This window comes from Melitaea cinxia, chromosome 21 (genome assembly GCF_905220565.1).
Source record: "Melitaea cinxia chromosome 21, ilMelCinx1.1, whole genome shotgun sequence".
NCBI lineage: Eukaryota > Metazoa > Arthropoda > Insecta > Lepidoptera > Nymphalidae > Melitaea > Melitaea cinxia.
The window spans coordinates 11,774,790-11,791,440 of record NC_059414.1 but is presented as its reverse complement, the minus strand read 5'-3'; the positions used below and the strand labels follow the sequence as shown (position 1 = coordinate 11,791,440).

The 16,651-nt window shown below is 39.9% G+C and overlaps 2 protein-coding genes across 2 annotated transcripts; both read left to right on the top strand.

The window, feature by feature from the left end:
- The first annotated feature begins 610 nt into the window (after window positions 1-610).
- On the top strand, window positions 611-2,220 carry LOC123663947. The gene is made up of 5 exons (XM_045598585.1): window positions 611-1,013; window positions 1,047-1,208; window positions 1,309-1,404; window positions 1,762-1,860; window positions 1,942-2,220. Exons 1-5 carry the CDS (start codon window positions 611-613, stop codon window positions 2,199-2,201), a joined length of 1,020 nt encoding a protein of 339 aa, XP_045454541.1. The 3' UTR covers window positions 2,202-2,220.
- Window positions 2,221-12,070: 9,850 nt separating this feature from the next.
- On the top strand, window positions 12,071-13,366 carry LOC123663908. Its single transcript, XM_045598551.1, has one exon. The coding sequence runs from the start codon at window positions 12,071-12,073 to the stop codon at window positions 13,361-13,363; it is 1,293 nt and encodes a 430-aa protein (XP_045454507.1). The 3' UTR covers window positions 13,364-13,366.
- The last annotated feature ends 3,285 nt before the right edge of the window (window positions 13,367-16,651 follow it).

Below are 16,651 nucleotides of genomic sequence, written 5' to 3'. Positions count from 1 at the left end.
AACTCCCTACCTTCAAACTTTTAATAAAAAAAAGTAAAATTAAAGAAAAACGAGTGTGTTTAAGACACTTAGGGTTTGTTTCACAATGTACAAGTAAAGTAGCCTATAGCTATTTGACAAATTAATTATGTGACACATAAAAGTTCTAGTTAGTCCTGATTGCGTTTCACAATCATCTTACCTATAAATTTATTTGGCACATAGCTGTTTGCCACTTACTGGTTAGTAGATTTGGCAACCTCGCATTTTATAGTTCCGTTTTGCGAAATACATGTTTTAGAAAAACATTCTGTGTTGTAAATACTCATGAAAATATGTTATAATCGTTTCAAGGTATGGTTTATACTATTCTTTATACATTTTATATACACACAGCTTGAAATATACTATCCCTTAATTTTTTATTGATCAAAACAGTATATACATTCTTTTTTGTATTACTGTGACCGGAACGTTAAACTGTCAAGTGAACAAACGTTAAAGTTGAAAACTGAAAAGTTAAAGACACAGAGTACTTTATTATATATGTTATAGAATATCGTACCGTGATATCGTCATTACGTGTTATTATTTCTGTATTAGTTAATTACAAACGCAAATTTATATAATAATGGCTCAAAAACGCGAAAGAAGTGTCAATTTTTCCCGAGAAGAAGTCGACACTTTAATAAAGTTGGTGGAAAAGAATAAACTTGTTATTGAAAACAAAAAGAGTGATGCGGTAACGTGGGCCGAAAAAGAACGTTGCTGGAAATCAATTGAAATTGATTTCAACTCTGCTAGTGGCGTTACTTTTCGTAGTGCTAAAACATTACGTCTAAAATATGAGGGCATCAAGCGAGACACCAGGAAGAAGTCGGCATTAATACGGGCCGAGACTTATCAAACTGGAGGAGGTCCAAGTTCAGCGCCTGTCTTGACTCCCAGTGAAGTCAAAGTAAAAGAAATGATTTTGTTGTCAATTGATGGCATGGACAGCAAATTCGATTCAGATCACCTACCAAATACAGTGGGTAAGTTATAAATTGAATTGTGTTGGTATATACTGTCCGTTGCTATTATATATATTAATAAGAGGCCCGAGCTCAGCATTACCACCATATTTTTTATTACAGTGTCCTTTTCACCATCACAAAATACTTGCAGCTCTTCTGGTCTTGGTACAGTGGACACAGAAAAACTTATATTAAATATACAAAATCAAGATGGTATGTTTTCCATATTATTTAAAAAAAATATACATTTCTGTTATTTCATTATAATTTTGATGATTTTATACATATAACCAATTCATATTTATCGTTTCAGATATCGTGACTTGCCCTTCTGTTGAATCAGAAGAGGTACAATGTATTGAAAACAATATTAAGGAAACACCTGTTCGTCCGTTGAAACGATCGTTGTGTAAGTTTAAAAATTATTCATGATTTAATTATAATAAATTGAAATTTTTTAAAACAAGTGTTAATTCTATGGTTAAAAAGAATTTCATAATTATCTAACATGTGAGTGAAACCACTTAGGAAGACTTGAGATTTCACTATGAATTTCTTCATACATATATTTTTATTTCATAATAGATATTTTATGTCTAATAAATATGTGAACAAATCTACTTACATATTTATAAGTATTTGTACAGTACCTTTATTAGTTTATATTTTGAAATAAACATTTTTACAGTATGTGTAAAGATTTTTTTTAATTATTTCATTTTTCTTTCATATATTTGTCAAAGCTGTTATTTCTTATCTATTACAGTTGACCATCTTGAAAGTAATTCAGAAGGAGATGAAAACAATAAGAGATGGTCTCAGTGGAAGCCTGCATCTTTAAAATCAAAAAAGCACCCAGCTTTGTGTGAGTTTTTGAGGCAATATTGTTCTTTTCCATATTTATATTTTTATTGTGTATTTACAACATAACTTTTGTATTTTTTAGGTATACCAAAACCTAAAAAACCCTTTGAGAGAGTAGCAGAATCTAAATTAGAAATTATTGAACTACAGAAGACAATTCTTGAAGAGGAATTGATAAATAATAGAAAGAAATTTAGCTTTGAAGAAAAAGAAATGGAGCAACGACAGAAAGAATGGGAGGAACAAAAAAAGAGGTGGAACTTTGAAGAAGAAGAAAGGCAACACAAGAGGGAATTATGGGCCTTGGAAAAAGAATTAATATTAAAAAAAATAAAAGAATAATAAAATACTTTTATATGTATATTTTACTACATTTTATTTTATATCCATAAAATCTTAGGAAATTTAAGTTATCTTAACAAAGATGCAAAGTAATCATTAATTAAATGGTTTCTTACATTATCATCTTGAATGTTTCTATTTAATTCGGTTTCTGTTTCTGTAAAATGATCAAATATTTGTTCTTCGAAATGATCATCTTTCATTTCAATTGCAATGTTGTGCAAAACTGCACAGGCCACAATTATAGGTTGGACACGAGAAACATCTAATATAATTTTTTTAGATAATACTGGAAATCTATTTTTCCATACACCATAGGTCCGTTCCACAACATTTCTGCTTCTTATTTGTGATTCATTATAAAGATGTTCTGCAGGTGTAATTGGATTTTGGAGTGGTGTTAAAAGATAGAATGTATTTTCATAACCCTTATCTCCAACAATCAGACTATTACCAAATTCTTTATTCATAAACCTTTGTTTTATCTTGGAATTATTAAATATAGTTTGGTCATGAGCTGCTCCAGGCCATCTAGCTACAATATCCATTATTTTCAAATTTGCACTGACCACAGTTTGAACATTAAAAGAAAATTGAGATTTTCTGTCCCGATAATTCTCAGCACTATCACCACCTAAAAACACAATTTTACATAGTATGAGACACTCAAATCTAGATAGTGTTTTTTTAACAAATAAATACTAGGTACACTATTGCCTATTGCAACGTGCATTGTTGCATATTTACCTGGCGATTTTATAGGTACATGAGTACAATCAATGGCACCAACAAGTCTTGGAAATCTTGCTATATCATAAAACTCTTGTTGTAACTTAATAACATCTGAGAATTTAATAAACTGTGGTCCTAATTTTGCAATTGCTTGGGAGACCATGTTCACAATCCGACTAGCAGATGCTTTACTTGTACCAGTAAAATCACCTACAACATTGAGAAAACTTCCAGTTGCATAATATCTTAATGTCAACAATAATCTATTAATTGGTGATATAGCATAATTCCTGAAACAAAGAAGATCTATAGTGCATTCTTATTTATTTGTTACATTTGTAAATAAATGGTGTTAGTCCTTTGATAAGCGAATAAAAAATAAGAAAGATAAAAAAATAATTACCTTTCTGTGGTGGAAGAAATATGGTTTACAATTAATAAAAATACGTAATTTACAGCATGTTTAGTAAGGCGAAATCTTATCCTAAAGTCCGTGTCATCCAAGGCTTGCATATAATTAATGCGTTGTCGAAATACAGGATTCCTTCTCGGTCTATTTAAACGATACATAAAATCATCTAATTCGTCTTCAATTATATCAAATATTTCCATTTTTCACATTTTCTTGTACAACTAAACTAACTTTACAACAGAAATTATTTGAATCACAGCTGTCAATCCCGTATTATGGCTGTCAACTAATTTATATGGCAGATAAATTTGCTATTGGCCAGTTGATCTGACATATAGTTTACTGGGTACTTTATTTGCCAGCTAGTGCTATTTGTCAATTGTGAAACGCAAAAGTTGTCGTTATTTGATAAATAAGTTGCAAGTAGCTTATTGGGAACTTTACTTGTACATTGTGAAACAAACCCTTAGAAAGAAGTTTTACTTCAAACATTAATACATACAAACGTAAATAGATGTTGTTGTTGTTGTTGTTGTACACGGGCTATTTTCCGCAACTCGACGTCTTGATGCGCCTTTTTTGCGTGATCGGCTGGTGGGCACTATTCGTGCCAGCCAAGCTCCTTGAGGAAGCCTAGCAGACCCTTCACGTTGCCGACGACTTCCTGGAGCAACCTCGGTGTCCCAAGGTGTAGTGCCCTGTAGTTCGCCACACCACCGCATTCCAGCAGGATATGTGAGGCCGTTTCCTCTGCCTCCAGGCACGCTCTGCACAGGGGGCTGTCTGTAACACCTAGATTGTGTAAGTGCTTGTTAAGCAAGGCATGTCCCGTAAGCGCCCCGACCAGTAGTCGGAGCTGGGCTCTTCCATAACCGCGAAGTTTGCGGGACAATCCTGGGTTGATCGTCGGAAGAGCTTCCTTGGTCTGCCTGCAGGTAGTTAGGTTTGTCCAATATTCTTGGTGCATTACCTTGGTGTTGTGTCGCAGCTGGCTGCGCAGCCATCCGAATGGCAGAGGCAGAATGGGTTCGGGTCCGTGGACCCTCATCTCCGATCCATTCCTCGCCAGTCGGTCGGCCGCGTCATTGCCTCGCGATCCACTGTGTCCCTTTATCCATTGAAGGGTAATGGTGTTTGTTTCACTTACCTTCGTCAGAGCTCGATGGCACTCGTATATTAGCCCTGATGTCATAATGTCGCTCTGTAGGGCTTGCAGGACCGATCTGCTGTCGGAAAGTATACGGATTGGAAAACCCTGTACCTCTCTAGACTTGATCGCTGTTGCTGCCATTATGATTCCCATACATTCCGCCTGGAAGACGGTGTTGTGGATTCCTAATGGCGATGAGATGTGGATATTCAGGTCTTCTGAGTAGACCCCAGAACCTGTACCTGTTGATGTTTTCGACCCGTCTGTGAAGATTCTTAACTCCCTAGGGTTGAGGCCTTCACCTGGGTCTTCGTGTAATTGTATTCTGTATCTTTTGTCGAATACGTACTGTTTGGGTATCCTGTCGGTAACCGCTTCGACGAGCGGTTCCCTGTTTGCCAGTTCGCCAAGTATTCCTGTATGTGCTACCTTTACGTTCCTCCAAAGGTTTAGCTTCCTGAGTCTTACTGCAGCCGCTCCCGCCTCCTGTTGGATAAACAGGTGCAGCGGCGGCAGGTTCAGTAGGGTTTCCAGGGCGGCTGTCGGAGTAGTCCTCATGCAGCCCGTAGTCGCCATGCAAGCTAGCCTTTGAAGTCGTTGTAGTTTTGCTTCTCCGGTGATTAGTCTGGTTCTCGGCCACCAAACCACAGCACCGTAGCTGATAATTGGCCTTATGACGGACTGGTACAGCCACAGAGTGACTTTTGGGGATAGACCCCATTTCTTACCTATCATTCTGCGGCACTGCCAGAAGGCTATTGTAGCCTTGTCAATTTTGCTGTTGAGATGCTTGCTCCAGTTCAGTTTGCTATCTAGAATAATTCCTAGATACTTTACCTCCGAGCTGAACTGTAGCTCCGTACCGAACAGTCTAGGGGGTTTGTAGCTCCCCAATTGCCGTTTGTTAGTGAACATTACCTGTTCCGTCTTTCCAGGATTGACGGTGAGTTCGTTATCTATGCACCATCTCTCCACAATTCGTAGCGCCTGCTGTGTGACACTGCACACGGTACTGCTGACTCTGCCGCTGATTAGGATGGCGATATCATCAGCGTACCCGATCGTGAAGTAGTTGTGCTGGTTCAGTCTGGTTATAAGGTCGTTTACCACTAGGTTCCACAGTAGTGGGGAAAGCACCCCTCCTTGTGGACATCCTCTGGCTACCAGTGCATGTTGTGCCTCAGTTGATGTAAGTTTGATGACTCTTTTTCTGAGCATGTTACCTATCCAGTCGATCATCATCGGGTGTACCCCGTGCTTAACTAGGGCCGACGAGATGCTGTTGAAGTTAGTCTTGTCAAAGGCTCCTTCTATGTCGATGAAGGTGCCAAGACACATAGCCTTGTTTTCAATGGCCTCTTCTATTTTACTGACCACTGCATGTAGAGCTGACTCTGTTGATTTACCTTGGCTGTACGCGTGTTGGTTTGGATGTAGGCGTACTGTAGCTAGGGCGTTTTCTCTCAGATCCCGTTCGCACAGCCTTTCCAGAGTCTTCAGTAGAAAAGATGTAAGACTTATAGGTCTGTGGGATTTGGGTTCAGAGTAGTCACTTTTTCCCGGTTTGGGGATGAAGATTACCTTTACCTCCCTCCACTGCCTCGGCACGTAGCTGTGAGCTAAACAGGCCGCCAAAACAGTGGTAAGCCTCTGGATCAGTCGGTTACTTCCCCACTTTAGAAGTGCCGGGAAGACCCCGTCCAACCCTGGGGATTTGAAGGAGTCAAAGCTGTTGATAGCCCATCTGACTTTTGATGGGCTTACTACCTTGAGTGCATATTCCCAATGCTCCTCTGTTGGGGCTACGTCCTCCTCGGGCCAGTCCACCGACTGCATGATGTGGCACCCTGGGAAATGTGTCTCAACCAGGATGCACTCTGCTTCTTCCGGCGTGCTCGTGAAGGTGTTGTCAGGCTTTCTTAGGGAGCCCTTCAGCTGGCAGGATTGGTTTGCTAAGACCTTCCTTACCCTATTGGCCTGTTCGCAGGTTTCCACGCTGCTGCAGAATTTGCGCCACGAGTCGGTGCTTCTGTACCTTAGTCGTTTCTTGTATCTGGACTTGGCTTTCTTATACCTGTCCCAGTCCAGATCGGCGCATGTATTCATTGCTCTGTTTAAAAGTCGCCTCACCTTTTTCCTGAGTCTTTCCAGTTCAGGCCCCCACCAGGTTACTTTGTTCTCCGGTGGCAATGATAAGGGACATGCAGTTTGGTAGGAGTCTATAATGTTGCTAGTCAAAGTATCTACCTGCTGTTCTATATGTTCTGTTCCCACAAGCCGGTCTGGGCATGCCTGCTCACTGAGCAGCTGCTCCAGTCTCTCAGCGTAGTGCACGCGGTCAGTTTTGCGTGGGTTACGCCTAGGGGTTGTTGGAACTGTATTTACCTGCACATCGAAGCGTATCCATCTGTGATCTGAGCACGATGCCTCATCGGATACGTGCCAGTTGGAGATGGTCTCGGAGGCCGCTTCTGTGGCAAGAGTTAGGTCGATGATTGTCCTGCTACGTCTGTTCACGAAAGTGGGCTCAGAGCCCACATTCATGATCTGTAGGTTTGTCGTCATCAGATATTCAACTAAGAGCTTACCTCTTTCGTTTGTTGTTTTCATTCCCCATAGGGTGTGATGTGCGTTGGAGTCAGTGCCTATAATTAGTTGCAGCCTGGCCTCTTCGCAGTATGTTATCAGCCGTGCCATGTCGTGCGGCGGTGGCGCATCAGCCTCCGGCATGTAGGCCGACGCGATCACCATCTCCGGCAGGCTGTGGTCTTGCGTACTATGCAGCTGTATGGCGCACACATCTCTAGAACAGAATCTCGTTAATGTTTGCGCCTGTATATTGTTGGTGATGTAAATACAGGCCCTGCTGTTTTCCGAGCCTGTATGTGTAATTAGCTTACCTCCAGAGTTCCGGAGTCCGCATACAGTGCCATTCCTGACCCACGGCTCCTGGATCAGTGCAATGGCTGTTGTGTTAACCTCCAACCATTTACGCATTTGAGCCGTTGCTGTCATGCTATGGTGGAGGTTTGCTTGGAGGACTTTACAGGATGGGTGAGCTGGGTAAGCCATCGTCAGACAGCATCCCTGCCTCCTCCATCACTGTCTCCCCTATGGCCAGGTTGTCCAGGCTTGCCAGGCAAGCCCCCTCCTCCGACTCCAGAAGCAGCTCCTCCACGACCACTGCCTCTTCGGTCTGGGGTTTGGGGCTCGACTGCCTCACAGGGGGTGGCTCGGGGATAGCCGGGATTGCTCCCGACCCTTCCCCCTTCGCCTGTTCTCCGTTGTTTTGATCCTCCATGGGGTCGTCATGCTCCGTTGGCAGGTGCTCGGTAAATTTACCTTTCGGACCCTGGAACTTCACGTACACCGACCCCAGCAAATAGCAGAGTCGGCGCTCTCGTTCCACCAGGGTCTGCACCACGTCCTCGGGAGCGCTGAAGATCAGGAACGTATTACCTTCCTGTCTGTCAACCTTATGGAGGATCCAGCTGTCTACCTTGGCCCACACATTCTGGAGCCGCAGCGCGCGTCCCACCTTCCAGATGTCCGGTTGTTCACCCGGAAGGAGGACCCCGCAGCGGACCAGCCTGACAAGGTCGCACTGCCGTTTGACCATTAATTTGGTGCCCGTGGGCAGGGCGAGCTCCGAAACTATACGTGTGAGGTACCCCACGGTTTCGCGGTTCTCACACCACAGCTTCAGAGCTCCATCGGCGTATATCGGTTTACCCTGAAAAACAGGGTTCACCGGTTCATCATCGGTCGCTTCTACAAGATCCTTTAGAAGGCGCTCTTGTAGAAGGACCTGTACTTCCTGTGCGGCCTGTGCAGTCAGGTGCTCTCCGGTCACAGTTGTCACCGCAACCAGTAAGTCCGACTGCACTGCCGCTGAGTAGGGGACATGGGTACCATCAGCCAGCCTCGGCTTTTTGGGACCACCCCTCGGCGACTGAGAGTCGTCGAGGCGAGCCCTTTTAGCCGGTACCTGGGATGCATCTCCATTGCCCGCTTTACCCTTCGCCTGCGCCTTGCCGCGTTGGGCGCGACCGGTTGCCTGGTTACCCTGGCCACCTGCCGCCCCCTTCGCGAACTTGACGGACCCCTCGGTTTTGGGTTCCTCGGCTTGGGTTGTTGTATCGCGCTTGGGGGCTCCCGCCTCCGATGCACGCCTCCTCTGACGTTGGCGTAGCTTCCTGTTCATGCGCCGGGGCTTAGGTTCACTCCCTGGTTGGGAGGACCCTTTACCCCCTGCGCGTCCCGCCGACTTGCCGGGTTTCCCCTTGGCTTGTCGGCGGTCGACCAGGGTCCACGCCTCGTCAAAGCGTTTTAGGGCAGCCACCTCTCCTGCCGACCGGGCTCCGGGTTGCCCCAGTGCCCTGTCGGCGTCGAGGATAGCGCCTGTTGAAGGCGCCGTCGACGTGGACGGCCTCGGTTCCTCCGGTTTCCCGGTTTCCCCTCGGCCACCCACGGACATGCGCTTTGTGTGTGGTGGCGCCGCCTTGGCGGCACCACCCCCGCGTGTGTGTGTGTTTGCTGAGGTCAAGGTCGACTTCGCTGCCTTGCCTCCGCTAGTGAAAGAGGGCTGTCCAACTTCATGGTGCCGCACCCCTGTTGTGTTTGTTGTACCCGTAATGGGTGTTTGGTAGACGGCCCCGCATTCGCGGTACCCGCCACCAGTAAGGTACCATCCGGTTTCCCTTCAGGTCCCTGTGTGGGTTTGGATCTATTGTTGTCCATGTTTGATAAGAAAGAAATTTCATCCACTGCGCTCCCTACCCTCCATGGAGCCCGCAACGTTGGGGATGCCGTATCGACACCGGGGCTACGCAGTAGATATAGATGTGGTAGGTTGGATTCCAAACGCGACATCGGGAGCTACAGATGCCCGGCTGGTGACCGCGATCCCACGGCCCCCAGTGGTTCCGAACACCCTTGCCCCGTCAGCATGGCCGGTCTCCGCGTCCTCCCAGAGGACCCCACCCCATCTCGCCAGCGTAAAGCACCCGGCTCATCCGTGCAGTTACGCATGTCCATTTCCCCGCAGTGGCTAGCTACGGGGCTACCGTTTAGCCTGAAATCCGGACCAAAGAGGGCGTGTTGTCTTCCGCGGTAACTAACCCAGACCCCGTTCGACTCAGCCCCCCAGGACTCCTTCATCCCTGCGTACGGCGATCAACTGCGCAGGACACACGCAGGTAGGCAATTGTAGTTGATCTACCGGGTCACCTACTATACCCGGCAGATGGCCTGTCATACTTGGCTACAGCAGTCCGGGGTAGATGGTAATTGCGGCGCCCGTTATGACTGCTGCATTTCCAGGGTGTGCGACCCACTCCAGAGGAGCTGACGCCCCAGGAATGGGTTCGCCCCCAAGCCCGTACGTCGGCGAGCTGAGGGCGACGTGGACGCGTATGACAGACTTGACAGGGGCAAGCCAGCTTATCGCCGCACCCTTAAGCCTACTCACTCCCTGCCCTACACCCCACGTAAATAGATTGGTATCACGTAATATTGGAATAAACAAAATATTGACGAATCCTTTTCTAAATATCTAAAGTAGATACTTATATAGCTCTGTAAACTTAATTACATTTCTCCTGTTGCTTAAAAGTAATTACTGTAAACGTTTTTTTTTTCACTAATATAATGATGGATGGATTTTACGTTTGATTGGCAGGTTTAGGTTGCTTCAAATCTAGAATAACTCACTACCCTAATTTTTAAACTAAATATTTTCATTTGAACAAAGATTTTACAATTCGTAACAACGCTTCGCAGCTAGTATATTTAACATAAAACAGTGTTCGGCACATAACAGCGTTCCTTCGAATGGGGGGTTCTGTAGATGTAATATATCACGTCCCGCGTGAAGAAAAATTCCTAGCCTTTTTTAAATTTTACTTTTTACTTTTAAATCTTACGAGATCTGATGACTATTTTTAGAGTAATCTTTGATAACGCATTATAATAAAGTAAATACTTTACTATTGTTTTATCTACCTACGTTGTATTATTATCGATGTAATTGAAGTCAGTTTTCTTTTTCGTTTGCGAGCAAACACAATTATAATAATAACTCTGTATATACGTAATCTGTAATAATATACAAAAGTGGGTACATATATACAAGTACATATATGCCACAATGCACATATGTCATAACGCATATATGCGATTAATGCGGAAGTGAATTAATTTACTCGACTATATGAAGGACGAAGCTTGTACCTACTTACTACGTAAATAATAGCATATGCTATATTCGATACTAAGCTAATCCTGTAGTTCTACTCGCTTTAACTTATAAAGAGCAGAGCTCGTGTAAGTTGGCTTTATGGTTATAATTAGTTACATAGGTAGCTAATATCATATGGTAATTGAAAAAGACCATCAATTAAATATAACTGTGTTAGCTACAAGAAGTAATATCTCTTAGTGATGGTACTTACATATTTGCGTTTTAATAATATTTTTGATACTATATTTATTTATCTATAAAGAATATTGTATCACTAAGATCTACTACTTCTAAGGTAAAAGTGAATAAATTAAATAATATATTAATAACAATATACAAAATTATACATCAAAACATTTAGAATTCAACATTAAGTTTAATCAAAGATTTTTTTAAATATCAAAATATGCAACCTATTTATAAATAACTATTTTAAAAGTAAAGTATGATATAATAAATGAAATCAATATGACTTTAAACTTCAAATTAACAAGTTATAATTTCCTACAATTTTTGGGACATGTTAAAATAAAATTACAAACTGACGCACGAAATATGCTTCCATCTACATACACGTACGAACTTCGAATTCTAAAATACTATATTGAAAGATAAGGTAAATAAAATATATAATAAATACAGAATTAGATTTGTGTCAAACTGAAATATAATGTTTTATTTCAAATATTAGACTTGAAAGTAAAATATTGACGCATAATCCGCTCTTTAGGAAATCAAATTTTTTACGTGTTATGATATTAAAAATTCTACCCTAACCATTTTTTTAATGTATCGAAAAGTTTTAAGGCTAGTCTCTAGATTAAGAGCCGTCGAATAAATTTCACAGCTGTAAAATTTTTTGTTGGGTAAACAATAACAGAAGTAAAAATAAGACTAAAATAGGTTAAAATTTAATTTATAATTTTGAACTTGTAATAAAATCTTTAATAAAACTATTCTGTTAAAATTATTTTAGGCACGTGTGCTATAAGTGCGGGGTCGCGAATATATTCCCTACTGAGTAACGATCGCTATCAGGTGTACATGATAACAACTGGGACCGACGGCTTAACGTGCTCTCCGAGGCACGGTGGGGAGACCCACTAGGACTGCACAAACACCCAGACCACGGCAAACACCTGTATGGCCAATACAAATGTTTGTCATGTGCGGGGATCGAACCCGCAACCGCCAGCGCAACAGCGTACAATCCATGGCTGTGACCGTTGCGCCAACGCGGCGTCAAACCATAACATTAGAAAATATAAATATTTTTAAAATAAGTAATATTCAATATTGAATTAAAATTTATGTCCATTTTCACAGTTACAAAAATGGAACAAATATTTATGATCGAGGTCTTTGTGAAAAAGATTGTACTAAAAATAGTACCACCAGAGAAAGATGAGTACGAACTCAAAATGGAAGAAGAAGAGAGGAAAAGAGAGGCAGAAGCGTTAGCTGCTGCGGAAGCGGCAAAGAAAGGCAAGAAGGGAGCTGCGAAGAAACCGCCAAAAGCTAAAAAGGGCAAGAAAGGGAAAGAACCACCGATGCCTTCGGAAGAAGAAATGAAATTCATGCAAACATGCACAATGCAATTCAACTGTTTACCATTATTCGACTTTTATGTAGCGCATGACAATTTTATAGCTCCTCCTCCTCCCCTACCACCTGGTAAGAAAGGAAAGAAACCCCCGAAACCCAAAAAAGGCAAAAAAGGAAAGGTGCAACCTGTCAAAATTGTTCTCCCATCGGAGCCCTTACCACAACCTCCCTATTTCGGGGTTGGGAACTCTATAATGTTCCTTTCAAGACCTTCTAAACTAGAGGAAGTGTTGAAGAAGACACCTATTTATATAACAGTGTGGAATAGAGACCAAGACATGAACTGTATAGGATTCTGTATTGTTGAGTGGCATGAGTCTTTCTTTAATTGTCTTCAAAAAGCTGCAGAATTAAATCCGGTTAATATGGACCAGGCTGAATACAGAGATACGTCACGACCGGAAATGGTAACAAATACAGTAGAATTAACGCGAGCTTTGCAATGTGAAGAGGATTTGAAAGCGTCAGGTGAAATCGAATTTTTTATTCGATTAACATGTATGGGCAATAGGGTCATAAGTTATTTTGTTGCATTGCCAGAAATGGAGAGACTGCCTGGCCGTAAATATTTATCGGATGACTTAAAATTAAAAGATGTCGAAGTGGTTCGCCACTGGGAAGGTACGACGATAGATGCTGTTCCACCAGTCGCTTACTTTTTTGGAGCTCCAGATATTATCCGAGAACCTATTAGACCAGTAGAAGAACCAAAAGTATACGATGATTTTGTTGCACCGTATACATCTAGTGAATTAGCTATTCTTGCTATGGGATTTCCTAAGGGTCCCTGTGGGGGAACTAACTGCCCTAAAAGAATGGAATATAGAGGCAGTCAGCATCAGTTTATTCATGGAGAAACGGTTAAAGGGAAGTATCAACATGGACAATTTGTAAATAAAAGAGATGTTCATGGACCTTGCGGTAGACTCGATTGTCCATTAGCAAAGAAAATTCGTGCATATCTATGTACAGAGGGAAGCTACAAAACTTGTAGAAAACCATGCCCCAAAGATTATTATTAACTTAAATTTTTACGTGTTTTATTATTAAAAATCATACAACTTATTTTGTAAATAAATGATCAGACAATATTGACTAAATAAAAATTACTTTCTCTTTCTAAAGTCACCTCGAAAAACCGGGTCAACATTTTAATTTTGATTTAATTTCGGTAGTAAATGAATCATAAAGGTGTTATTCTGATTTTTACTTACGATGAAACGGTGAGTGATGCATTGTGATCGGTCTGGGATAATTTATTCTTTTGTGGGTCTACCCACTCATTAATTAGTAAGCCGCTTGCTAATACGCAGTGTCTAAATGACCTGATCATTATTAATTGAGTCGACAGACATACGAGTTTGAATAACTTCTAGTCTTCCTTTCTATTATTTTAACATTTATTACCTTTTATTACTTAAGTTCATAACTTTGATAGTTAGAATCTACCTTTTACAAAACCAATTACCTAGCTCTCAGAATAAGTCATCGAAATTTAAAAACAAACAGTGAAAACACGGATTCCGAGAAGAGATCATCATTTGCGATATGCGATTAACAGTCTTCATTCCCTTGGTCCACATAGCACATCACTGTGTGGACAAAGTTTAAATGTGTACAAGCTAAAATATGTTTTACAGCTTCATAAATACGGCTGTTTTTACGTAATTTTGAAATACGTATTTCGCATACAATCATTGTAATTATTAGTACGGTTTTGACGTTCGAAATTTACACGTTATGGTCCATGAGCGTGAATAAGTATCGTTATCAAGCGTATTAAAAGGATCTTACGTTATTCAAATGGCTATTGTTTTGTTAGCGATTCGTGGAAAAACTCGATGCTCGGCGTTCCATTTATCTTGTTTGAGGTTTTTCTTTTGACCGTATGTGTTTTTTTCATAACTTTGACACCTTTTGCGTTGGGATTATTGGACAAATGTTATAGTTAGAGTATAAAGACATAGTGTGTTAAGATTTATAAATTTTCTTTCACACCAACGTTTTTTAATATTAACTTATAAATCTACCTCGTGCAATGTTTTGTCCTTCAGACCTTCCCGTGAATATTTCAATAATACAAATTTTTCTAGTCATTATTATCTTTAATAATAATAGATCGAGTCCTAGCATTATTGCATAAATCTGAATATATATATATATATATATATAATATATATATATATAATATATATATATATAATATATATATTATATATATATATATATATAATATATATATATATATATATATATATATACATATATATATATAAAATATAAGTATCATTTAACGCATCAAATTCTAAAATTCATTCAGCGTTAGAAAACCGAAATCGAAAAATAGACGAAACTGCAGACAAAAGCTCGTCTCTAATAAAACTCTATCAATTATTTTATTGCACACATACAAACAATATTCTGATAATTTTCTGATAACTACTGTTTTTATCGCCGACCTTGCAATGTATCGCATTACAGATAAACGTAGCTTTGTTCGCATACATTTGAATACATTAACCGAATCTCTCGACAAATGGTCGGACACGCTTATTAGATAAATAGATAATATCGTAATTAAATACGCTTTTAATGCTTTTCATGGTGTTTTTGTTATATCGATCATTTTTAACCGACTTCAAAATACTTATTCAACCGTATAATATATATATTTATGTACGTTCGGGGATAACTCCATCGTTTGTAAACCGATTTTGATAATTCTTTTTTTGTTGGAAAGGAGATATCCCTAGTTTGGTACCATGATAAGGAAACAAGGATCTAATGATGGAATCCCAGAGGAATCGAGGGAAACTCTTGAAAATCCGCATAACTTTTTACTGGGTGTACCGATTTTAATGATTTTTAATTTAATCGAAACCCGATGTTTATCATGTGGTCACATTTAAATTTCATCGAGATCTGATTACAACTTGTGGAGTAATCTTTGATAATGCGTATTTACTTGACTATTTTTTCGTCTACCTACGTTGTATTACTTGTCGATATAATTGAAGTCGGTTTTTCTTCGTTTACCTGCAAACACAATTATATCGAGCTAAACTTGTAAACATCGCTGCGTTTTTTATTCTTGATTATATTATGTGGATTTCTGTACATTCTGTTATTTCTGCTGAAATTAATGAACACAAAAGTAAATACAATTTGACGCAATCGCTTGAAAGTTTAGCGTGTACATACATTACGATTAATTATCTAGGTATTATAGAAAAAATCCACCCCACTGCCACTGCAACTTACTTATTGCTAATCATGTATTTGACACGCACTAACCTATATACTACTCTTTTGTTTATTGTCGTCACATTGAGAATAGATTATAGATTAATATTGTCTGCTATACTGAATATCAAACATAACCATAACAAATTAATTAAAACTTTAATAATGTTCAAACTTATACTTTAAAATAATTTATGGTCGAATTTCGACCACTTTGCGACAGCTAGTTCACATTAAACATTTGTCAAATGAGTAGCAATGATAGCATGACGAGCTAAGTATTCGGAAAAAAATTTGGACAAGCATGTGTCTTTTTTAGTTTTTAGAGACCATTTGACAGATTACGGTGAAGCCTTAAAAAAATTTGAAGGCTTATGTTACATTCTTTTTTATTTTTTTTATATTTGAAAATGACTCTCAAAAGATTTCTGAGGTATATTGAGTAGTTAAAGTAAATCTAGGTCTGCGTCTAAGTTTTCACCACTCATTTAATAAATTATTAGTTTAATTATATTTTACGTTATTTTGGATAGGTACTGTTTTTCATTTTTTGTTAAAATAACTACTTCACTTAGTCTCATAGGATATTGCTTGATATTAGGTCATTTTAAGTGTTATAAGGATGGGATGAGGTTATGATGAAATTTTTAATGACATAATATCTCGAATATACTTTTATTTCCAGAAAAATAATATTTAAGGGAGTTTAAAAAAAACATCTATTATTTTCATTATAATAGGCAAGCAATTTAGACATTTTTTTTTGTCTTAATTATTTTTGCAAATAAATGAGACAATAATAATATTTAGTATATCATAAAGGAGAACTATATCTAAATATACCTATAATTTTCGTTATTATATAAGATATATACTTATAATATCGTTTATTCTGTGTGGTTACGGTGGCAAAGAATATAGCCACCTCCTCTCTTCCCGTGGGTAGTCGTAAGAGGCGACTAAGGGATAACACTGTTCCACTACCACCTTGGAACTTAAAAAGCCGACCGATGGCGGCATAACCATCCAAATGCTGGCTTTGAAATACATAGGCCGAAGACGGGCAG